Source organism: Ursus americanus, chromosome 2 (assembly GCF_024610735.1).
Source record: "Ursus americanus isolate L20-20 chromosome 2, mUrsAme1.1.p, whole genome shotgun sequence".
In the NCBI taxonomy this organism is placed as follows: Eukaryota; Metazoa; Chordata; class Mammalia; order Carnivora; family Ursidae; genus Ursus; species Ursus americanus.
Genome location: NC_142128.1, coordinates 3,207,997 through 3,233,266, shown reverse-complemented (window position 1 = coordinate 3,233,266; position 25,270 = coordinate 3,207,997). Strand labels below are relative to the sequence as shown.

The 25,270-nt window shown below is 50.6% G+C and overlaps 1 protein-coding gene across 2 annotated transcripts in view; it reads right to left on the bottom strand.

Annotated features, from left to right (window-relative positions):
* The window catches only part of SDK1 (sidekick cell adhesion molecule 1), an 875,077-nt gene that overhangs the window by 211,918 nt on the left and 637,889 nt on the right, over positions 1-25,270 (bottom strand). For both annotated transcript variants that reach the window (XM_045813352.2, XM_087866987.1), the window contains exons 9-14: positions 24,742-24,936; positions 22,251-22,367; positions 20,813-20,980; positions 18,799-18,901; positions 16,454-16,630; positions 6,482-6,618 (exon numbers count right to left, since the gene is read on the bottom strand). In XM_045813352.2, coding sequence (XP_045669308.2) covers positions 6,482-6,618; positions 16,454-16,630; positions 18,799-18,901; positions 20,813-20,980; positions 22,251-22,367; positions 24,742-24,936 — 897 coding nt within the window. The remainder of the gene's footprint in view (positions 1-6,481; positions 6,619-16,453; positions 16,631-18,798; positions 18,902-20,812; positions 20,981-22,250; positions 22,368-24,741; positions 24,937-25,270) is intronic.

Below are 25,270 nucleotides of genomic sequence, written 5' to 3'. Positions count from 1 at the left end.
CAGTGAGTGGCTGGAGATAAATCTGGAGAGGCAGGTGGCAGTTGGATGATGAACAGCACTATGCACCACGCTAATCAGCCTAGAATCTATTCTTTGAGCAATGAAATTTCTATGGTGGAATCAAGGCTGGCCGTGTGGCTAGAAGGTGGGCTAGGGACCAGTCTGCAGGCCGTGTGGAGCCCTACGCGTTCTGGAGGAGCTGAAGGAGATCACGGAGAAACGCGGGGCCCGAGGGGCCTCTGAGGGGTTTCTAGCTGGGGGGGGGGGTTCCACTCAGGCACATGTGCATTTCAAGGGTGCCTGCTGACAGGTCGAGGAGGGCAGAGTTTGGGACGCTAACTGGAAGGACTTGCGTGGTGGGGGGGCAGCCAGTCGGGGACAGAGGCTGCAGGAACGGAGAAGGGCAATAGGTTGGAGAAACATTTATGAGGTAAACCTTACTATTTGTGGGGGACAGAGTCAAAACCATGTCTGGGTTTCTATCTTGAGACGGAGCAACTTCGGGGGAAACATGATGAGTTCTGACAGTTTGAGTTTGCTGAGCCTGTGGGACAGCTGGGCATGGATGTCTGTGGGACATCTGGTCATGTGAGTCTGGGGTCCAGGGCCGAGGTCTAGGTTGCAAACACGTTTTAGGGAACAGGCAGCACATGGGTGACAGGTGAGTTCGGAGGCGGCACAGGGCTGCTAGCGGGGGGGCACAGAGGAGGTGAAGACCTGTGGGTGCGAGCAAAGCAAGGAATGCCGGCATTTTAGGGGAGGAGAGGAAACAAAGTGTCCAGGCGAGTCACAGGGAATGGCCTGAGGGACAGAAGAAGAAGGGGTAAGAAGCAAGAGGGAGGCGGGAGTCAAGCCAAGGGAATATGTTGCTCGGGTAGTGGGAGATCAAGAGCTTGGGCTGCACAGGAAGACCATGACCGCTCACTGCACCTGTCCTTCAGCATGGGAGGCTCTGGCCTCCACTGAGAAGAGCGGGTGGACGGAGTGGCTGAGAGATGAGGATGAGGAAGTGATTCTCTGGTGGGGTGGAAAGAGCCAGGAGGGAAGGAGAGCTGGAAGACAGAGGACGGCCGGGCTTTAAGTCCTGGCAGACGTGGGGCAGAGGGGCTGGCTTTCAACCACAAGGGACTGTGGTGATTCCTTTCATGCTCTGTGCTTCAGGTAAGCTCTAGATTTTTATTAGTGAGCATGCCTAACTTTAATAATAAAAATTACAAGGTTATCTTATATTTTAATTAAATTCAAGAATTTAAAATGTGATGGCAAAACCGTAACTATGAACACCTGTATGGATTAAAAAAACGAAGAGAAGAACGAAGCCTGGAGTTTTGCAAAAGGGTGCTTGTTACCTGCGACTGCTTACCGGGGGACACGCGCTACGGTGTAAAAAAATTCATAGGAAAGAGATAATCTTACCAGCTGGTGAGAGCCCTCAACTATTCTGTTTTAGAGGTGGAATAAAGGCCTCAGTGCAGCTCAGGGAACACAAGCAAAGGGCTCAGTTTGAGGATTAGATTAAGACAAGGATCGCCTCTCCCAAAGATCAGGGTTATCGCAAAAGCTCATTCCATGAGCGCATGTGTTTCTAATACTATATGAAGCCAACTCACTCACCTGAAGGGATACATTTTTTAAAAGGCGAAATCATGGCTCTCATCCAAATACAAAATGAACGTATGCTAAAGATTTTAGGTAGCTCATTAATTCATGAAGGAACCAGTAAGGTGCTCTAACGGTATCAAAAGGGAATTTGAAGTGCACAAAGTGAATTTACAGATAGATGCAAACCTGGTTAATACCTACAGAGTGATAACCAGTTATTGCAAGAACCATTTATAACCCAGACACGATTTATTTGCATTTCTATGGATGAGAACTATTTGAATTACGCTTCTGTTCTGTAGGATCCACGGAGTTGTGGGACAGCTTGAAAGCAATGAGAAGTGCGGGTCTCACAGAGGCAGACAGCCCCGAAGGCTGCTGGATGAGACGGCTGGTAATGTGGGTTTGATCTGTCTCTGAGTCCACTTCAAAGCCTCTCTCTGTTTCCTCAGTCCCCTGCCTTGTTATCATAATCTTCTCAAAGAAAGATTATTCTTGATCCAACTCAACGAGCACTTAAGAGACTGGGCCAAATGCTCTAGTTGTTCACCAGAATTCTCGACCAGTTCACCGCGTGCTTGCCATCAGGCTGCAACAATCCCTGTGCTCTCTTAACCCAGCTCCCCTTGTCCGCGGACCCTGTGTGCTCTCAGCCCCTCAGGCTGGTACCTCAAACCAGGCCTTTGGACGCTGCTGCCCTCTTTGAGCCCCCGCTCAGCAAGGAGAACTATCACGCTCCACAGAGAGGCAGTCCTCATGGTGCCTGCGAGGCCCAGCACGCTCTCTGTGGAGGGTTTCAACTCCAGGCAAGTGCACGGACAAAGGCTCGGTGGAAGCTCTGGAGAGGCCCTCTGGTAATGGCTGGCATGTGGTGAGTGCAGGTGTTGCAAAGGGCCTGCCCCACCACGGAACCACGCCACTTTGGCCCTTGCAGGAACCACGGTTTCCAGTAGAATGGCGTCCCAATCAGCCTGCCAGGAGGAGCTGGCTGCAGAGAGTGTCCCAAGTAGCCGGGTGGATGGACTGCTGGATGGAGGTATTTAGAACAGTGCAGAGCGTAGGCCAAATACAATCTCCATTTTAGTGTATTGCTGCTAAGCTGTTGTTTCTGGCCATAATTAGCCACCATGTTCAGCTGTTTCTTAAGGGCACTGCTTCCTAACAAAAATAAAAACCAGACCCTTGGCCCAGGGGACAGTGCTTGTCTTCCTGTTTGCCGTGGCAGGAAGATGGGCAACTATGCAACTGGCAGTGGTGTGAACTATTTCGGCAAAGCCCACAGACGTATTTCGCACAGTAGGAATCAGAATCAACCCAGGGATAAGCATCTTATCTGCTCTAGTTTTTCAGGTAACAATACTTGGAGCAATAATAACAATAGTGTAGGATACTCTAGATTCTTCTACATCACGGTCTCTGAAGGAAAACCAGATGGGAGTCAGAGCCAGCTCCAGAAAGGTCCAGTTGGGAGAGCCCCACGCTAATGAGGGAATAATGATGCTCTTAAACCCATTCACAGTGACGTGAAGCCACCGAACGCCTATAGAGAGGACCCGTGTGTGCCAGGGTCTCCGCTGGCTGTCACAGGTACAAAGAGAACTAGGCCCAGCCCGCCCTTTTGGGGTTCACAGTCTTGCCGGAAGACACACATGTAGACCAGGAAGTATGACACACGGTACTAAATACTCAAGGGCAAATACATACAAAGTATCAGGATGCCGAGGAGGGAAAGAGGAAGGCTGCCTGGGCACAATGGGGGTGTGGGTCAAGGAGAGGTATGGAGGAAAGCCATATTTGAGCTGGGACAGGAAGAGCGAGGGACAACTTCCCCAGACAGACACTCCCACAGCACCCGGCATGTCCCGGCCCTGCCCCCCTGTTGTCTCTGTGGAAGCTGGCTGCTCCTGCCAGGCCGCGAGGCTCACGCTCTGGGGCCTTTGCTGATGCCGCCCCGTCCCCTCGGGCCGTCCCCTTTGAAGGCTCACGCTCCACCTCCCGGCCGGTCCCCCCATACGAGGCTCCCGCAGCACTGGCACGTGCCCCGTGGGAGCTCGTTACGTGGCAGGATGCGGTGATGAGTCTGAGTTCTCCTCGCTGTTAATGAGTGGAGACCGGTCACGTCAGCTCTGCACCCCAGCACCCCGCAGGGCGCCCGGGCTGAAGCCGAGGCCGGTCAGGACGCAGGGAGGAGTGAGGGGACGCGGGGGATGAGCGATGGCCCAGGAAGCCTGTTTCCTCCTCGGGCAAGACGTCCGCCTGGAAGAACCGATCCCCCACGCAGTCTGCTGCGAAAGAAACACTGAGTTATTTGGTACCCGAGGGCGGCGGAGCACTTGTCTCTTGGAGCGGGTGGAGGACTGCAGCCCGGGGCCATCACCAGAGAGACGCGTCTCAGTTCCCTTGCCCAGGGCCCACCAGGCGTCGGGCGCGGTCCGGCCCCAAGGCCGCGGACGCCCAGCGGCGGTGGCGCGTGTCTGAACCCCGAGCCCCAGAGTTGCGCGCCCCTGCGGCTGTGTCCGCACACAAACGTCAAGGCTACGGCTGTCACGGCCGCCTGACCACGGCGTCCTCCGGAAACCCTTACCTCTGACAGGTTACTTTCCCGGACGCTGCCGGTGCCTCCCCTCCGACCCGAGCCGCTGCGCCCAAGCCCCGCGGCCCAGCCTGGTTCCGCTCACAGCCCAGTTCGAGGAGAGACCACACAGGCCGGCAGAGGGGCCCGCGGGACCTCGGGCACCGGGTTCTCACACGGGGCTCAGACGCGAAGCCGTCACAGCCCGCGGTGTCAGTCAGAACCGCAGGAGCCGGGACCAGCGCCTTGCTTCTGGGCGCCCCCTCGGCGGCCGGTTCGGGAGCCGCCCCGCTCAAGCCCAGCGCGACCGTCGCCTCCACACAGACGGAAACCAAAGCGCACCGTGGGGGCCGGCGCTCACCTCAGAGCCGCGGCCCAAGTGCCCAGAACGTGCCCCGTGGAACTTCTCTGTAGGGGCCTGACGCTCGGGGAGAGCACAGGCTGCGGAGGCAGAGGGCCCGCGGGGCTCCGCCGTCCCCTCCTACCAGCTGCGCGGCCTCGGGCAGCGACTACTCGGCGCGGCAGCGGGCGTGGCTGGAATGCGAGCGGGGGAGGCCGGGCGGGGCTGCTGCGGCCTGAGCATGCGCAGATCAGGAGGGTCGCTCCCCAAGACGAGGGCAAGTACGGACGATGATTAGGAGACTTGGTGAGCGAAGCCACTAGTTACAGGAAGAGCGGACGGGTGGGCGTGAGCGTGGGCACAGCTGCGACGCCTCCACCGCAGGAGTGACCCGGGCCGCGAGCCGCGTGCACTTCTGCCAGCGCGACCCGGGCTTCATTGGCCGGGCCCCAGACAGCTCCGTTCCAGTTGTCCTGCAACAGGGCCCGTTCATAACAACGACGCCACGAGGAGACAAGCCGTGGGCCCCATGACATGGCCCGTCACAGGAGCCCAGCTCCCTGTGTGTGGCTCTCACCCCCGGGGGGAGGACCGGGGAGGAGGGGGATCACAGCTGAGATCATCTAATAAAGGTAGGGAGGTGGGGGGCAGGTGATACCACTCACGCACCAAGATCGGTGGGTTTTATTCTAAGCCCTGCAGGGTGTATCCAGGGAGGACATAGCCTTCATATTTTAAGACCAGTGTTTCTGTTTGTGTAAGAACACTTTGGAAGAGAAGAAGAGTGGAAGCAGGGGGACCAGTGAGAGGCTGTCCTGGTGAGAGAGAACGGGGCCTGAAGAGCTGGGGAGGGGAGCAGGGTCCAGCTCGTCCTAGGACACACACCGGCAGGGTGGCTGAGCTGTGGACGTGGGCCTGGGGCCAGCCGAGGGCTGTTCTTGGCCTTCCAGTTCGAGCAACACAGCCCTCACCAAGGGGACCGTGGGGCTGGAACCGAGATTTTTTTTTTTTCATGTTTTATTTTTTTATTTTATTTTTTTTAATGATTTTTTATTATATTATGTTAGTCACCATTCAGTACATCCCCGGTTTCCGATGTAAGGCTTGATGATTCATTAGTTGTGTATAACACCCAGTGCACCATGCAATACGTGCCCTCCTTACTACCCAGAACCGAGATTTGAATGCCCACACTAACGCAGTGAAGACCGTTAGTGTTAAAAGGAGTTGAAATCACAGTTTGAAGAATTCATGCGGGAAGCGTGTGTGAGACCACCAGACAGACATGCGAATGGATGACGCTCTGTGCCTGACCCTGGAGGTCCGGGTAAGGATGCTGGAGACCAAGATCTCTTTTCAGGGAAAAGATGCCCATTGAAATCACAGGGATGCACATGACTTCCTAAGAAGAGACTGCAGGGGGCAGAGAGGAGAGACGCTGGGGAGCACATCCCATGGCCCGTGGACAGGAGGAAAGAAGGACCAGCAGGGCTGGAGCAAAGCCAGAACATGCTGCCCAAGGCCAAGAGGTGGAGGAAGGGATGGCCCCGGGGAAACTTAGCCCGTTTCTCCACCAGAGCCCGCGTCTGCACCAGAGGAGCCATGTGAAGACGCTATTACTGTCCTTGGCTCCCAGCCAGCCCCAGGTGGAGGTACTGTTCCCCAAGCCCGAGTTCACCCTGGGGATGCTGCTGAACGGTGTGTGCACAGCCTCCCTGCGGGGCCCCAGCCTCCAGATCCGGGCTCTCACGGGACGACCCCCAGGCTTCCTTCTCATCCCTCCCAGGCTCCCACGTCACCTTCTCTTCCCAAAGCCAGAGCTGGGGTTTTCACTGGAACTCTGTAAAGCAGCAGTAGCATGTTATTAGTTGTTTGGGGTCTGAGCCAGAAGTAAAGGTTGAGGGCGTTACGTGTGCAGAGAGCAATCTGCTTACTGTCCAAGGCGACTACGTGGCTTCGCTACTTACTGTTCTCAGACAGCTCCACGATGTAATAAAGCACCGGGCTGTTTCCATCAAAGGGTCGAACCCAAGACAGCACCACGGTGTGGCTGTGGGAGGAGTTCAGGCTGGCCAGCAGGTTCTGCGGTGAGTGAGGCAGTTCACTGGGGCACAAAGGAACAAAAAGAGAAGAGAGCGCACATCAGAGTCGACGGTTAGCCTGGTCCTGACACTGCACAGTCCCAGTGGGCAATGTTCAGAAAATGGAGAGCATAAAGTATTCCCCAAACACAAATACCGACTGCCCCCCTCAACACTTCCCTGTTCACAATGTTTTTCTATCACAGAAATTTGATCTGATCCTTCTAGTGGAGATGATACAGCTGATGACTCCGTAACTTCAGTCGGGCGGGGAGCGCCAGTTTCTACACACTATGTTATTTAATTGAGAAAACTTGGTCAGAGATTAGTTCTTACTATCTGAAACTCTTAATGGAAATGCAGGAAGCCGTGCAAACGGGAAAAGGCCTAGGAAATAAGATTTAACACGAAAGTTTTGGACGCTAGCATGTGGGGTCACTAGCCAAAGTGCCTGCGTGTGTTTCTGGAGAGCGTGGCTGGCTCTCCATCGACAGCACGGGGCTGTGCTATCATTCCGTCTTCTGGGGGGTAACAGGGTTTGGGGGAAGGACTCAGGGCAATGTGGAGAACACTCTAACTAAAACGCCCTGGAAACAGTGAAGGACACATCAGCAGGGCTATAGAATGGAAACACAATGAAAGCAAACAAATACTGAAAAGTGTTGACTAATAGAAATACTGAGAAGTGTTCACTGGGATTTACTGGTGACAAAGCTTCAAAATCCAGCTGCATCAGCAAGGGTCTGCTGCTGTACAATCCTAAGGGGCCCCAAGTTGGGACTTAACTTCCCATCTCATGGATCCGGGAGCAGCACCCTGTTCTGTGGCCACTGTCAGGAATGGCTTCTTCTAGAAACGTCCCCAGGCGGTGCTGGGAGAGGAGTGCCACGTGGACCCGATTCATCTATTAGCTAGTTTTTGGTCTCTCTTAGACATCAATTACTGCTGGCCCACATAGGTCAGCACAAAGAGCCATAATTATGCTTGATATTTTTAATTTTAAAAATGTACTCATTACACAGTGAAATTTATTAAGCTGTTATATGCTTGCAGCTACCTAAGAAACACAGCTCTCTCTCACCCAGGCACACCGTTAATAAACTAATATTTCCAGTGTAGACTGAAACTTTAAATTAGTACAATAAAGAATCAACATGAGCCTGAAATGCTGGCTTGTTTTCTCTTTAATTGTGAATTAGGTTTTAAATCAGAGAGGGAGCTGTCTGTTATTTCTATGAGTTCTCCAGTCACCGATTCTCCTTTAAATTCCCAGTGAAGACCAATCTGAAGGGAATGCCAGGATAAAATACCTATTCTTCTCCCACGCCCCATTTCTATTGAAATCGGTTTGTTCTGAAACCTAAACCAGGTTTAGGTTTGTTGTTGAAACCAGGTCTGTTGTTGAAACAGACCCACCTGAAAACAAACCAAGGTAAACTCAGATAAATACGTCCAAATAAGACTGTAGTATCATAAAGAGAGGTTTATGTAGAATCATAAAGGTCTGTAGAATCATAAAGGTCTTTGCCCCAGTTCCTGAGGTAGAACTCGAAATCCTTGCAAGTTCCTGAGGGACAGTCTTAGCTGTTCGTGGGGGGCCTGTTGGGCCACACCTGAGTTTATGCTAAAAATGGCGCTCACGGCGGCCTCTGCAGAGTTCCAAGAGGGGACTCGCCATGTTGGAAAGACCAACCATGTGGTTAGAGGGTTGGGTCTTTGAGCCAGTGAGATCAGCCAGACCTTCTGATCTCCTGGAAGTAGGGGGGTGGGAGCTGGAGACCAAGCTCAGTCATGTGGTCAATGATAATGACACCCCAATAAAAACTCTGGACACAAAGCTCAGTTGAGCTTCCTGGTCAGTCATCAGACATCTGTGTGCTGGGAGGATTACTTCTCCTGAAGATGTGGGAGCTTTGTGTTTGGGACCCTCCCAGACCTTGCCCTTACCTCTCTTTGTATGTCTGGACCTGATTTTATCTTTTATGATAAGAATGAAATCCTAAGTCTGGCACTTAACTGAGTTCTGTGAGTTGTTCTAGGCAATCATCCACCCTGTTGAGGTAGTGGGAAGCTCCAAACCCTAGTGAGTTGGTCAGTCACAGGTGGCCTGGGGGCCGTGGAGCTGTGACTGGTGACTGAAGTCAAGAACGGTGCCCTTCACCTGTGGGGTACATGCTGACTCCAGGGGGTCAGAATCGCTTTGTAAAGACTTCCCCTAAAGTATGAGGTTTTCTGACATGATGACCACTAACTGGAAAGGCTGACAGGGCTAGTTGGTGTTCTAGGCCGTTGTTCATGCGGGACACTGCCGCACATGGGCCTGAGGGCCACCCCCCCCCCCCCCGCCCCCACACTTCCAAGTCGGGAGGAGAGATGTGCATGCAGCCCCAAGGCTTGGAAGCAGATGCAGCAATGTGAGAGCCTGGAAGGACCAGGGTGAAGGAAATGAGGCGCTGGGAGGTCCTAAGAGGATCTTACGGTGGGCAGGAGGCAAGCCCAATGACACATTTCAGAGGAACGATCTCTGGGGGTTGACAGTCAATCATGAATCATTCTTCTCACCCAAACCAGGATGTTGGTTTGCTCCTCCTTCTTTTAGTCAGTGGTTACACTCCCATCTCCACTCCCATGTCCACCCTCACACGCATCTAAGTAGTCGCTATATCTTACCTATTGCGCCTGAGAAATGCCCATAACACCAACCCCTCACCGCCGCAGAGCAGCCTCAGCCTGACCGACGCCAGCTCTCCCAAGAGCCATGACACGCAATCCTCCCAACAGTCCAGCTTGCTGCCACTGTATAGGGTCATGCCATGAGCTAACCCCTGCATCTGCTACAACCACCTCCCACACTCTTTAGCCCCCACCCCACACTGGGTTTCCTCCCGAGAGCATCAAACCGCCAGTAGCTCCCTGAGTAGAGCCATTCCATGACCTGTGTGCAGGCACACATGATGTCCCATTGACTGGAGGGTCAGGCCAATCAGAAAACCAGTCTCCAAGGCTCAGCCTTCCTCTCACCTTTGACTAATTCTTGAGCAGAACCAATCACTTCTACCTCTTGATTCCCATTGCAATTTATAGATTTTTCAGTTCACCAAACATCTTGAAGCCCTATAGGGGTAGGAACCCCACTGCATCCTATTTGATTATGACTCTGCATCCTTTCTCTAGGGTAGGACATTTCTCTTCTCCCTTCTTTGCCTCTTTCTCTTGACCTTGAGAGAGAGGCTGCCACTGTCCTGCTCTCTTAGAGCTGACAAGCTAAGGAGGGGCACAAGGTCCATCTATAGACGGGGACAAGGTGAGGCACCTCAGATCAGGAGCCACAGGATGGTTCTGAAAATAACGATGGGCGGGAATGCAGGGCAGGGCTACATCAAGGGTCACCTTGTGGAGGAGGTGGGGGCCACATGGCTGGAGGGTGTGGGTGAGTGGAGGCAGAGAGGAGGCTCCCTTAGGCAGGAAGGATAAGGAAGGGGAATGGCCTGCTGAGGGCATGGGTAAGAGAGGGGGTATTTGGGAGGCTGTGGTGGGAATGCAGGATTTGCACTGGGTCACAGAGGAAGGCAAGTAAGAGACATGTGTGTTCAAAATTTCCAATCTGTGTGACATTGATTTTCCAGGGCTGGAACTGGGATCCCAAGGGAAGCTCATTGGAAAGTGTCCCAGGCACTAGACAAAATACCATATGACATCTGCATAATGGTCAGGAGAGAGGACAGACCCTGAGACAAAAGCTAGGTTAGAGGTTAGGGAGCCAGGCATCCAGGCCCTGAGAGGAGACTGTGGGGCGCGCACACAGCTTGCTGGGGACAAGACTTGCAGAGTGGCCGTTCTGGACCTTGAGTTTGCATGAACTGGACCCAAGGCTGCAGAGGAACAGGCTCCTATTGGACAACAAGAGTGTTCAAACTGTGGCCCCAGAGAAATTCCCATGCCTCTGCACACCTTGTCTTATGGCCTTGCGTGGGCCACGCTGGATCCGATTCTAAATCCTGAAAGTACATCTTTCCCACAGCTGGGGAAATATGGGGTTCTTCCACTCAATTTCAGATCGTGCTTTTCTCAGCCTAAAATGAGGGCTAAGAGATGACCAGTCTGGTCACCTGTCAGATTTTTTCAGCTTTTTTCTGGGGGATGGAGTGTTTTGTCAATTGTGGGCCAATCACAGCCACTCCTGGAGCAAGAGGAAGCTACTTGAGCACTTGCTCCTGAAGGGTGCTTGTGCACAGTCGCTCTGTCTGCCCCTCAGAGCTTGCTGGTCCTCACGCAGCATGTGATTCTAGTAAGAGTGGTTTCTGACTTCCCTCCTCCTCGCTGACCAAGAGCCACCAATGAGGAGGAGGCCCTAGGGCCTGCTAGAAGGGGGCACCCTGAATGGCAAAATGGCAGCCAGCGGCCTGAGATTGAAAAGACGTTGGAACTGTAAAGACAAAGTAGCCTTGAGACATTTAATGTAGGAACAGGGAGCTACAAGCCCAGTGTGCCCAAGGACATGACGTGATGCATCAAGAAATCATGAGCCACCACCCGCCGCTGCCCCCACACAGTCCTCCTCACGGGCTCTTGGTCTCACCCAAGATGGCGCCCCAATGTGCAGTGTGACATTTTACACATAACACAGGTCTCCGAGTCAGAGGCAAAATGAGATTTTTCCAGCCTCTGTTCTGTAGGAGAATCCCCTCTATAATATCTCTTGTGTTCAATACTACCTGTTTCTCAATACAAAGAACTTTTTAATGTGTGTTGGAAATGTACACTGTTTCTTTAAATGATAAGTTTTGGTTATCAGGGAAATTAAGCTTTGCACAATACTTGACTGACCCATCAATAACCGATAAATGAGGCTTTAATATATTTTGAATCCATTTCAGAAAATCTTATCTAATAGGAATAGATTGTGTCTTGGCGTTTCTCTGCCAACTTTGAAAGGAGATAAATGATCAGCAGTGACTCACAGACAGTGATATGCAGACAGGGTGACAAAGAAAGGGGTCTGGGAGCAATGAGAGTGAAGCCGGTGCTGAGTCACTCAAACTTAGAGAGAGCCGGTGGGGAAGTCGCCCTCAAGCGAATTACACCACAAGACTATTGGAGATCAACAAGAAACCAGGACTGTATGGGAAGGAGATTAAGCCAAGTGTGTTTGGGGAAAACAGCTTTGAAAAAGATTCAAAGCAATTGGCAAAACTGTGGCCACGGGGGGACTTGCTGTGTGGAAGAAGGTCAGCTAAGTATTTTTCTGGTGGAAGCGCTGCCCTTTTAATGCACAAATGATGACCCCGGTCAAACCCATCTTCTCTGACTTCACTCTGAGGATGAAGATGATGGGAGCCTGACAACTCTTCAGAAGCATCTTAGATTGTTCACTCCTTATTATGGCTTTGTCAGAGGTAACTTTATTGAGAGAAACCTCTCCCACTGCCTCAGGGACTGAATCTTCAAGTCAGCTCCAAAAATTAGGTTTTCTCTGTACTCCACGCTCCTAAGAATTAGTCTCTGATCTCAGAAGGAAAGATGCAAAGCTAATTGGGTCTTTAAATGATTAATAATTACTCAATCCATAAAGCCCTAGGAGCCTGGTCCCCCTGGGTCGTTCAATACAGCAAGACGCTTTGGGGTATGGGGTCATCCCAAACGAGCTCCTTCCCACGAGGCACCAGGGAACTAGTAGGAAAGACACAGCCAACCAACCAGTGACCAGCATTTCATGATGACCTGCATGTGGTTAATTTATAGGGCACAACGTGGGACCATGGGAATTTGTGGGAACCTCTCCTCTCGGGGAGGCGATGAAGGCAGACCCCTCATAAATTAGTCCTCCTCCGTGATACCAATTACGCAAGCCCAGTTCAACCTTACAAGGGGGGTGAGGCTCACTCTGACATTTATGGGACATTTATGCACCTGGCACCATTCCAGGCATGGAGGGCTCAGCAGCAAACAGACATACGTAGTGGGTGTGAGGGTCACAGAATGTGGTCAAAGATAAAGCAGGATACAAGAGAAACTTCCTGGCCCTGGGTGTGGGGAGGTGGCTCCTGATGAAGGAGTCATGGCACTTCTTGTGAGATGGTGAGGGGGGAAGAGGAGATGTGATTTATGGAGTACCCACCCAAAGCTTAGTTCCAGGCCAGGCTTCTACAAATGCTGGTTTGGTCAAACCTCACAACAGCCCTATGAGGTCATGACGACGTGTCCAGCTCTTGGTCGAGAACGCCAAGGCTGAGACGTGGCAGCTTTCTTGCCCAAAGTCAGGAAGAGCTGGAGCGGGGTGTCCAGTCCTGCCTGCCTGGTGGGCGGCATCTCCCGGGGACCCGCTGGCCCCCGTGGCCCTGCCAGGACTGCGCCTTCTCCAGCGCTGTCCTGGGGGTAAGGGGACATGCGTCCAACCAGGCTGGCATACAGGGTGGCACTGAAACTCACCACAAACACACCAAGAGCAAGCCAACGGACGGTCTGCTTCTGCAAAGCCCACTTCTGATGCCCCTAATTTCTATATTTAACAAAGTAGCTTTTAACTCAAGTGCGGAGGCAGAGGAAGCAGGCTTTCAGCCTCCTTTGAAGGACACTATTTAGCTGTAAGTACCTCTCAGTCACTTCTGCAATATGAGATTTTTTTTCCTTCTTTTCCCCTTTTTTTTTGTCATCTGAGTAAATCACAGAAATGTTACCGAGCTTGATTTGAAAGTTCTCTGAAAAGCACAAATGCTCGGCAATCGTGACTTATGACTATTCTCATTACTGTTGTCATGACTGATGTCGCAGCGTTAAGACCTATTTGGATCTAAAGATAGACCACGCTGTAACCTACAGCTCCCTCAATTCATTCAGATTTGCAAGAGTGGAGTGTTTATTACACTCACAATTCACAAGGAACCACCGTCTTCCAAATCAGTTCTGCAACCCGTTGTACCTAAATTGGTTTGAATCACAAAGCTGCAAATATTTCTGTATTTGGAGATGAGGTGTTTTACCATTACAGAAAGCCTATTATTTTATAGATACAGCAACATTTGCTGAAAAATGTATTTTACTCAGAGGAAATCAAATAAGCAAATAGAAGGGAAGATATGTAAATCGGTAGAACATAAAAATTGTGCAGAATACAAAGCATGTGTTGTACTGGAAGCATGCAGTCTGGCTTCTGCTGACAGAGTCTTTATGAAATGCTAACACTTATTTATTTGATACCAATGATGGATGATTTAAGAGTTCTCGAAGGTAGTTTTAAAAATGAGAATAGCTATGACCCAGCCATTGCACTACTGGGTGTTTACCCCAAAGATACAGACGTAGTGAAGAGAAGGGCCATATGCACCCCAATGTTCATAGCAGCAATGTCCACAATAGCTAAATCGTGGAAGGAGCCGAGTTGCCCTTCAACAGATGACTGGATTAAGAAGTTGTGATCCATATATACAATGGAATATTACTCAGCTATCAGAAAGAACGAGTTCTCAACATTTGCTGCAACATGGACGGTACTGGAGGAGATAATGCTAAGTGAAATAAGTCAAGCAGAGAAAGACAACTATCATATGATTTCTCTCATCTATGGAACATAAGAACTAGGAAGATCGGTAGGGGAAGAAAGGGATAAAGAGAGGGGGGTTAATCAGAAGGGGGAATGAAACATGAGAGACTATGGACTCTGGGAAACAAACTGAGGGCCTCAGAGGGGACGGGGGTGGGGGAATGGGATAGGCCGGTGATGGGTAGTAAGGAGGGCACGTATTGCATGGTGCACTGGGTGTTATACACAACTAATGAATCATCGAGCCTTACGTCGGAAACTGGGGATGTACTGTATGGTGACTAACATAATATAATAAAAAAATCATTAAAAAAATAAAAAAATAAAATAAAAATGAGAATAGCACAGTGGATTATGTGAATTTGCTGGTCATATACTCCAATATTGTCAAAATTAAAAAAAAAAATATCCCCAACGTGATAGAAGGAGGAAGAAAGGCACAGGCCCAGAGCCAAACGGGGGTTTGGGCGCCAGGGGCCCGGGCTCTCCAAGGTGGGATCTGAGCCTGTGTGCTTAGGAGGAACAGCCCGGGGCGTGTGAGCCTCTGAGGGAAGAGCCAATCAGAAGGAGAACCAGCCAATGGCCAGTAACCTACACACATTTATCCATTCATGGGCACACCCACCAACCAACATACATTTATTGAGCCCCTCCGGTGTCTCAGAGCACCGCCAGGCACTCAAAATGCAAATCTGTGCCATCCAGGTGCGTCTGCTTCAGTGGCGAAGGAACGCTGAAAAGAGGTGTTTCCACCCCAAATGACCAGTGCTCTGACAGAGGGTCCACGCAAGGGCCGGGAGGCTGTGAGACACCTGGTGTCCTGATGCAGGGGCAACCCTGTGGCCGAGCCCTGGAGGAGGCATGACCCCTTTGGGGGATGGCAGAAGACAGAGGCCTGGCTGTGGAGGCAGCAGCAGGCTGAGGCCCTGGGCGAGGGCTAGGTGAGCGGGGTCGGGTTGGGGGGGGCAGATAGAGCACGGGGTCAGCAGGTGCAGTGGCGCAGAGACCCTGCACTCCACACACACTTGGAAAGCCGTCTGTCGAGTGGCCCTGCGGCTGCGGCACCAGGCCCCCCACACGTCCCCTGGGGCCGTGGGGCACCTGCTGTTTTGTGACTAACAAGGGACTAACCTTTACCGGCAGGAGAATAAGGAGTCATCCTGCAGAGGCCAACGAGGAGACAGAATGTTGCTTTTCCAGGTACTAGGGGCACAACACGAGGCTTTTCTGGATTAGCTGCTATACATCATTAACCCACCAAATTCCACAAAGAGAGGCTGTGCAAAGCTGCCCGTCTGCTCATTTGCTCATGGGTGCATGCAACAGACACGGGAGCCCGTGTGCGCAGCACGTAGCCAGCATTTTTCTTATTTTCATCCCCTCGGCCGGAGTCTAGGGATCCAAAGACAAATGAGACTGGCCCTATATGCACACTGTTCACACTGCATGTTCAGGGAGGGGCTTTTGTCTGTAGAACCCCTCCTGGATGGAGGTGGGCAGAGACCAGTAAGAGAAACTTCTCCAAATTGCCTTTTCTAAGGGCCCAGCAGGGCCCATGTCAGCTGCCGGCCTCACCCCCGGAACTGGCTGCCACCGGGACACCCTCCCGCTCTGCTGCTCTATCTTCAGATTGTACTGTTGTATGGATGTGCTCAGGGACTGTCTGGGAGGACACCGTTTTCAAAGAAATAAATATATGTCAGAAAAAGGGAATTTGTCGGCAGGCTTTTCAGCCCCTGCCCATGAACAGAGAGCAGCTGTACTACAGAGGGCCCAGAGGCAGAGGAGGGCGGTGGTTTCCCACCTGGGCCTTGGGGACCCCCAGGAAGTCCAGGTCGCTGCTTGCTATTTTCAGGATTTCCCGAGACTTCGTGGAAAGCGTGTGTTTACCCGCAGAGAGGCAGCTGGCTCTGACCTTACACACTGTCTAGCGGGCTCTCATGGAATGGTCTCGCCTCAGTGGCCTGACTCTGACGTTCCTCACTGATCGGAACTGCTGATGGGCATCACACGACAAAGTGGACCGAGTGTTCCTTACACGCAGCGCGGTGACGAGGGCCCACCATGATATGGTGCCAACAGAAGAAATGAGGGAAACAAGAGAGGAGGCGGATGAAAACCAAGTATCAAACCTTCTAAACCAAGAGCGAAATGTTTTAATTTTGAGGATCCAACAAAAGCCCTATGTAAGGCCATGGCCTCTGACTACGGGCTTGGGACCCACTGTGGTGCCACGCGCGTTCAGTGACGGTCACGTGGAGTCAGGACAGCTGACGGTAATGAGGAGACAGTTAACGCTACACAGCAGTGACACTCACATCACCTCCAGCCGGGCTGTTCTAGAGTCGTTCCCTCCTTCGGAGATGATTTCACAGGTGTAGTCTCCGATGTCACCCGACCACGTCTGGCTAATGAGGAGGGACCCGTCCTTCTCCACCACGATCCTGGAACTGCTAGACGGGGTGATGACTGTGTTGTCCTTCTTCCAGACATAGCTGTGGGCCAAGCGGGGAGTTACAAATTAGGAAGGATCTCCAGTTAGGATCCAGTCAAGGGTCTAGAGTTAGGATCTGGGCCGCAGGCAACTGACCACCTTGTGAATGAATCAGAAGCCACAGAACTGTGCTCTTTAAATGGGTGAATTTTATGACATGTGAATATATCTAAAATGAAGAAAAAAGAAAAGCAACCAGCTCTCTTGGTCACAGTACAACAACAGATGCTAAAGTTAAAAAATGGGTCAGTGAAGATCACAGAGAACACTGATCTGGTCTTTGGGTTTAGAGACAGGAAGTGTGTCGTGTCATGATCACACCCACCATTTCCTAAAACTTCACCTCCCTGCCCAGGACTGTGCCTGGAGGAGGGGAGTGTTGACTGGATAGGAGGCAATAACTGTCCAAAAACTCCTCAGAGTGGAACCGCCCAACTTCTAGAAAAAGACAGGTCATACCCTGTAAACGTGTTTTCTTAAAATACAACCATTCTGGCAGATTGTCCTTAAAACTGCATTTCTTTCTCGTTTAATTCTTTACTTATGACCATTGTAGCACATTTTTCTTTTTGAACGCAGAAGCAAATGAGAGCCTGCCCAGCATTTGGCTGTCAGTGGACAGGGGGCCACTACTCACTGCTGGATGGGATCGAAGTGCTGGCTTTCCTTTCCAAAATACTTTGCCTGGACTTGCAAATCATAGCCAGTTCTTTAAAGGTTTAATATGCACAGAGCACAGACATTAACAAACTGCTTATCTGAAACGGAGACAGAATAGACCTGGTCCCCCAAGGAGGAAATGAATAAACTGCACGCTCAGGGGTACAACATTTAGCTGCAGATTGTCCCTTAGGGTCAGTGATCTTGGGACAGAGAAACCTGGGGACAAGGGGCACCCCAAGAGTGAGCAATCGAAGTCCTCTTCAGGAAGGAGGCTCCAATTTTGTCTGTTTAATCACACATAAGAAGCTCTGAGAAACCCATACAGATCCAAAGGGATTCCATGTGAGCTCACAGAGTAGCAGAAAACCAGCTTATCTGTCCTTCTTTCTCTCTAGAACCCTACTCCCAAACCATTTAGAGATGAACGGGTTCTCTGCTGGGCATGCAACTCTAAGCCAGCCTCCACGGAGTCTCTAGGTAATCTTGAACTTGTTAGTTTTTGTTTCTTGGTTTTGCACCCAACATTCTTATAACTAAACCAAACTTGGCTTTTGAGCTCTGGGGAATTCTAGAGAGCCAGGTGGAGGCACAGAAATTCACGATTTGCCAAACACCTGCCCAAGAAGACTAAGAAAGCAGCTTAGTCTCCAAATCCAGTTAATAACGCGTGTGGCAGCAGCCACCTCCCTCTGCCCAGAGTGAGATGTTCCAGAAAGAAGGCAGGCATCTTGATTCTATCCATTTGGCTAAGCATGCCTTCTGGGCTAACACCAGAGAGACAATTCTAGGATGACTGTATCTTTTTTTCTAGATTTATTTTCCAGGCTGATTCTGAAAATTAAAAACTATTCTGAAAGTGGCAGCTCTTTGGGAAGAAGCTCACCACCCACAGTCACATATGTCTGCTGTCACGCATTTACCTGGAGTGTCATGTGCTTCATTGTTACCTTCCCATCTGAACTTGGACAAAGACGGGATATTTTGATTCCTTTAGTGGCGTTTCAAGGCACCTAGTCCCGTCTATACAAGTATTTTCCTCTATATGCACGAGGTGACTGTGGCTGCCTGTCTTGTGGGTGTGGGTCTCCCTTGCTCCCCATTTCACAATGAAACCATCCCAGAGCAGAGAAAACCCTTCTTGAGTATTGCACGGCCCAGTGTAAACACTGCTGAAATCCTATTCGATCCCTTCGGATTTTTCTCTCATTAAGTATCAGCCTCTGACAAGTACGTTTTACAGATAGTGTATTAACCTTGGCAGAAAAATCATGAAAAGCTGTACCGAAGTCATGAAGTGGAACATAGCTCACTGTAAATAATACATAAGGCTGGAGTGGAAAATGGGATTTGTGTGATTAATGATGGAGCCCAAGACCGTGAGATGCCGTAATCAGGGATCTGTGGCTGAAATCAAAGCTCCCCGAATTCTCCCGTCTCATCTCCACTTCAGTTCCTAAGCTCCCAGAACATGAATGAGCCCCAGACATTGTGAGTGACGGAGCTGACCGGAGAGTAATCCGGGGGTCGTGAGTGGCTCCGCAGTGCAGCATGGCCATGGTCCCCTTAATCACCACACGGTCCTCTGGAGGGTTAACGATGGACGTGCGATCTGTGAAGACACAAGTCACAGCTCAGACAAAATTACATGCTCAAGAGTTTCTTCCCTCGGCGGGGAATGAATTGGTCATCTGACATTAAAACCTCCAAGTTTTCTCTCATCTTGGCAAAGCGAGCGTAAATGGAAGGGCTGGAAACACTCAGGGGATTGGAAGAAGCCTTCCCAGGCTATAGCCACGGTTGTCGGGTCTGCCCTCCCCGCGGGGGCCGCTCCTGAACCTCTGAACTCTCTGGAAGACATCGAGAATGAAGATCATATGCAGAGGCTATTAGGTTCTGCAGTCTTGGGTGAAAATCTTGGTTCTTTCCCAAGATCATTAACATTCTGGTCATTTCTGCTGTCTGCACAGCACTTCATGACTTTGCAAAGGGCTTCCATTTATATTGTTTTACTTAATGCGCACAACAACCTTGGGAGGGCTGTAAGAGCACCACTCCCAGGTTTCAGGACTAGAAGGTGGCACTCAGAGGCGCGGTGGCTTGCCCTACACCGGGTGTGGGTCAGAGTGGGGTCTGGTGCTCCGTGTGGCCGCCGCCCCCACACAGTAGCCTCCACGGCCAAGGCCCCAGCAAGAGCCCTGCAGTGGGGGTCCCACTGCTGCACGCCTCTGAGGTGGACAGTGCTCTGGTCCCACCAACAGAGCCCGAAACGTGGGAGTCATACGACGAGACTGGCACCCAGCTTGACTGCTTGTGGCCAAGTGTCCAGAAAAACACGTGAGCTTTATTGTCTGCGGAAGGGGGAGGCAGGCCGCACGAGCATACCCATTGCTCTAGTGCTGTTAGAATTTGAATCTTAGCAGATCTACGGAACTTTCTGGTGAGTGACCTACAGAGATGCAGACATCAACTCTTCACAAGCTGTTAAATACAAGGTTAACATGTAAGGGACACGTGACCAATCTGAAGTGATGGGCACAGTGGGCCACAAAACAAGTCAAAACCTCCTTTTCGGTAACTGACAACACTGAGGGGGGTTTGAATTCTTTCCCTTTTAAAACTCCTGGTGTTTTTAGAATACCTAATAGATTAGTAAGGTCATTGATCAAAGTGGACACAAACTATATCTTGGAGAGCTAAATGGACAGGAAATGAAGCATGGTAATTCAGTTTCTCTTCGAGGATAGTATTTTATCAAATTTGTCACTGATGCAAATTAAAATTTTCTCTCTTCATACAGATAAGCTTTACGAAAATCAGTGAGCACTTTTTGCTTTTTTGAACAACAATTTTTATTTATTTATTTATTACTATTATTTTTAGTAATATAGCTATGAACGAAGCAGAGAGGAAAAAGTACGCCAGCAAGTGAGCAAAAAGGTTTGGGGGGTGTTGTGCAGAAATACTCAGTAATGAATCCTTATGTCTGGAAAACCATCTATTCTCCATTTCAGAAAACTGTGTTCCAAATAGAGAAACAAAAGTTGGAGAAATAACAAAGATCTTTCTTCAGGTCACCCCTAACATAAAAAACACTCATATTTAATATGCCAGGAGTGTTTTAGTTGGTTATAATGATATTATAGAAAAAATATACTTTCTCTAAAACGTTAACCCTTAATTCGGTTTCCTTATACGAAGATTCCAAAATTAACTGCCCTACCAGTTTTGTTGTTTGGGCTCGTTAGGGCGAGTATCTATTCTCCACGCCACTGACTGCAAAAAGTCCCTCTTTTCTCTCTCCTGAAACGTCCCCACTAAATCTTTGAATACAGTTTCTAATTATGCTTTCAGAAACTGAAAAATTAATTACTCAACAGATTTCTATAAATTAGTTGTAAAAATAATCATTCTCTTATGATTCAATTAGAGAGTCCAAGGGCATATTGACATCCCTAAGCACAGCTGACGTGGTGATTAAACTGTGATTAACAGGAAGTTCCACATGGCCTGTGGTCCTTACTCCACACGGTCAGCGCTGCGGACGCGTTCAGGGACCCCTCCGTGTTGACTGCATAACAGGTGTAGTTGCCGGCATCCTGGATGAAGACGGGGGCAATCTGCAGACCCCCAGACTCCAGAAGCATGAACCTAGGAATCCGCACGGAGCCGCTGGCCAAAATATGTTTTCCTGAAGAAAAGTCGAGAAAGCAGGAGTGTTAGCACCAAGACCAAGAAAATAACTTGAAACAGTCATAATAAAGTGGGAACTGTACGTACGTCAATAACCAAAGCAGTTCCCTTTAGCATTGTCTAGGATAACAGAGACCAAGAAAATCTTAACTGTCCAAAATTAAGAAACTTGGTTAAACAAATCACGATCCATGTATGCGACTGTTATCTTTGGGTGACTGATTCTGAGTTTCCTTTATATCTGCATGCACTTGATGCTTGTCTCTGTAAAGTCATCATCACGTTCCGCATCGGGAGAGAAAGTATATATAAGATAGAAGCACCCCTCTCGCTTACTGGCCTGGAGTTCCTCAGATGTTCACGTTTAAGAGCTATGGTCTGAGGGTGCGCGTTTCACCCTGGGAGAGGTGAGAGCCTCTGTGTGGTGCTCTGAGAGATGACAGAGATGTGAGTCCTGAACTCTCGCCCAGACAGGGCCCAGCGGGCGTGGCGGTTCCTTTACGTGAACCCACACAGTTCAGCACACATGTATTAAGGACAGACCGTGTGTGCGGTTCACTGACTGACACATGTGCGTATGTGAGGAAGGGGCTGGAACTACAGAGAAAGCCTGTGGCGTGATGCCAGTCCTCACGGGGACTGAAACCAGGTGGAGCCGAGAGCATCACTTGTGTCAAATGAGCCAGAGCATCTTTCTCCCTCCGTTTCCTATTTTAGGGAAGCTTCATCCCCTCGTGGCCACTCTCCTAAGGGACACAGAGAAGGACCTTGGCATAACCCAGGCTTTGGTTTCTCTGCCTTTTTCCAATCGAAGTCCCATTGGCATACGTATCCTATTAGTTTCAGATCTGCATCCTGTGCACCTTTCTTTCTTAAAAGAACAAGGATACTATTCTTAATTTTTAACAGGACCTTCATTTCACAAATGGGGACACTGGGTCCTGTGGCACTTACCCGAATCTACTACCTTGTATTTTGGGGAGCCCCTTCACAAGCCTAAGGTGCCCTACGAAGGGCTTAGGCAGAAAACAGGGATAGTCACACGTTTTAAAACACGGCTGTTTTGTCTCGTGGAGGTAAGCTCCATGAAGCTCCCGGGGGCCTTACCTGTCCTACTCAGGCTGGTGGCTCCGGCATCCAGCGCCTGGCAGGTGCCCCACGGATGGCTACCAGTCTTTAGGGAATGAAGGAGGGCGGGAATGAAAATACACAAGCCTTGGCCCGATGGGCTCATGTCCCATGTTGGCCAGGCTGCACTGGCCACCTACCTCTCCTCCACGTGATGGCGGGCTTGGGGGCTCCAGACACCTCGCACCTCAGGACGGCCGTCATCCCATCAGTGACCGTGGTGTCCACTGGAAGTTGAGTAAACGCTGGGGCAACATCTAAGCAGGAGCGAACAGTGAGACACTCAGTGTGCTGTCCCTCAGCTGCGCTCAGACCCGCCTGCTGGGGTGGCCCATATGGACTTTTATGGGACTAATCACAGAGATAACTGTAGCAATAACAGAGGAAAACCTTTCAGGAGAGACTATAACCTTCCCTTATTTGTCCCCCAGGAGCTGCCTATCTGTGTTTACAACCTGAAGAGAAATCCAGTCTCACAATGGAACAGACACACAAGTGGGGAAGTGCAGGAGCCCGGGCGGGGGTGGGGTGGGGGCTGTTTCAGGTGATCGTTAATGAGGGGGAGACATTTATTTAGAAAAATCTAACAAGCTCGCTTTTAGTACTTTTTAAAAAATAGAAAAATAGAAAAAATAGGAAAAGCTGACTTTTGAATATTAACTATTACCCAAAGATGACAGTTTCACAATGGGATTTCAAGCACGTCAGTGAGGGATTTCCAGGAAGTATCCTGGCCCCAAGTGTTGGGTCTTTTTGTCCTTGGGGGATGGCATAGGCCTCCAGCTCCTAAGAGCCCCGAATCAGCCCGAGACAGCTGGGGTAGCTCAGGCTGGCTTCGGCGAGGCTCGGGTGACTTTGTTCTACTCTGATAACGATTTAACTGGAAACCCCTGAAGAACAGGGATCTGCATGTCCCCAACCCCGTGAGGCCCCTGAGGAGCCTGGGCTGGGGTTCCCAGGACAAGTGGATGGGGCTTGGGACCAAAGCACCGCTGGCCACCTCTCCTTCCACTGGGTGGGAATCCCCACAAACCACGTAAGTCCTGTGGATGCCTCCCCCAAAGCAAAGCCCAGAGCCCCCTCATCCCCCCGTCCGGACCCACAGGTGGACAGTACAGTGACCTCCTACTGGATCCCAAGCCTTCTGGTCTTCCCTGCATTGGCCATTCTACACCCAGCCTTGGGTGCCCTGTGGCAACTATAAAGGACACCCCACCACTCCCTGCCGAAAGCCCGTGAAATCCTCCCACTGGCTCTTGGGCCTTTGCCCTGCTTGTCCCTCCAGCCTGTCTCCTACCACGACCCCTGGCTCTTCACCAGACTGCGTCCCCACTGTCTCCTTGCTCCCTGCACAGATACCTCCTCAAGCTTGTCCCTGGAAGGCACTTGCAGCACCCCTCCCTCACCCCGTGACACGCACATCCCCCAAGACTTTGCACCTTTGGGCCTCAGCTCTGGTAGCACCTCAGGGAACGCTCCCTGACCACCCTCCGAGAGGCCTCCCTGGTCACCCCGGGCCTCACCTGTTCGCTCGTTTCCCGACCCTTATCCCTGGCTAAATGATCCCTTCCTCTGCTGTCTGTCTCCAAACCTGGCAGACCCCAGATGCTGGGAAATTGTTTGTTAAATGAATGAACTAATATAACACTGTAGGTTAACTACACTGGAATTAAAATAAAGTTAAAGGAAAGAAAGGAAAAAAAGCCTGCTCTTCTGTGCCCCACAGCCGCCCGACTGGCACTCATAAGATACACTTAAATTCTAATTGATCGAAACTCAGTTTCTGGCATAAGTACCCAATATTATTCCCACTGTTTGAAGTGATACTGTTTCGTATGCTCCAAACCAGAGGCTAAATTTGACCCCTGGGCAAGGTTCAAGGGCATGACCCCTCGTTTACCAAAATACACACACGGAATCCTTAAATTTGTAAGTTTGGGCAGACAAGAGCCGTCTGCATACTGACATGATTTGCTTTCTCAAACGGCTCTCACACCCGAGGAGATCAGCATTTTGCTTCCAAAAGGGCAAACATGAAAGGTATAATTCCATAATCGCTAAATTCTACTTCATTTTAAAGAACAATATTACAACTGTGGAGATGAAAAAGAAAACCCACAGATACAGTGAAAACCTGTACCTTCATTTTATTTTTCAAAGAGTGCCAAAGTATTTCTGCTAATGGGATAATAAAAGAAACTTACAGAAGAACTATAATTGTTCAATAAAACTAAAATAGAAAATGAATATAAAAAAATGGGAAAAAGATCAAAAGAAAAAGGTTAGGAATGAGCTCTTCACTGAACAGTCCTTCCAGTTCTGTCCAGAAAAAGGGAGATGTTTTTCCCCCTGCTTCTCAGTAGAGAGGAGGGTGCGAGGCTCGCCTGAGAGCAGGTGGGGTGCCAGGGCGTGGGGACAACAGGGCGTACTTGCTGCCCAGCACATGGGCTCCTGTTGGCCGGAGAGGTGGCTTTCCGTAGCGGGTGCCGTGGGCGCCACGGGCCCCTGCACCCTGTCCATTTGCTGAACAGATGCTACCATTTCCCGAGTGTGTCACACACACGAAGGGTAGGAAACTCCGGCTGAGGGTCCAGCCCGGGGGGTCTGGCTTTGCTGAGGGGCAGTACTCACTAGTGACGTCCAGGTAGGTGTAGGTCTGGATCTCCCCTCCTTCGTTACTGGCAAAGCACTGGAAGATCCCCGAGTCCTCTGGACGTAGCCCCTGGATGCGCAGGGCCCCGCTTGAGAGCATCTTGTATCGGGGGTTCTGGAGCGTGCCGATGGAGACAGCGTCCTTGTACCACTGCAGGGTGGGAAGAGGGACCCCTGTGCGGGAGTGGAAATAATTGGGCATTTGAAAAAATTCAATTTCGAGCACTTTATGTGAGGGTGAGGCAAACGTGTTTCAGAGGCTACAGGTGATCTTTAGTGGTATTTTTCGTCTGGGAGTCCCTTCATCCACCCTGTACGGTATCATTTTTCTCATCTCTGTGAAGAAATGGACACAGAGAAGCAGTAAGAGGAAGAATAGGAACGAACTCCTGACGCCGGGCTGCAGATCATTCTGGATCTGTTGAGCTGGCGCAGGTCTGTGCCCTGGTCTGGAGAGGAAGGGATTCCAGCCGTGACCGTGACCGGCCTGGGGACAGACAGGGAGGTG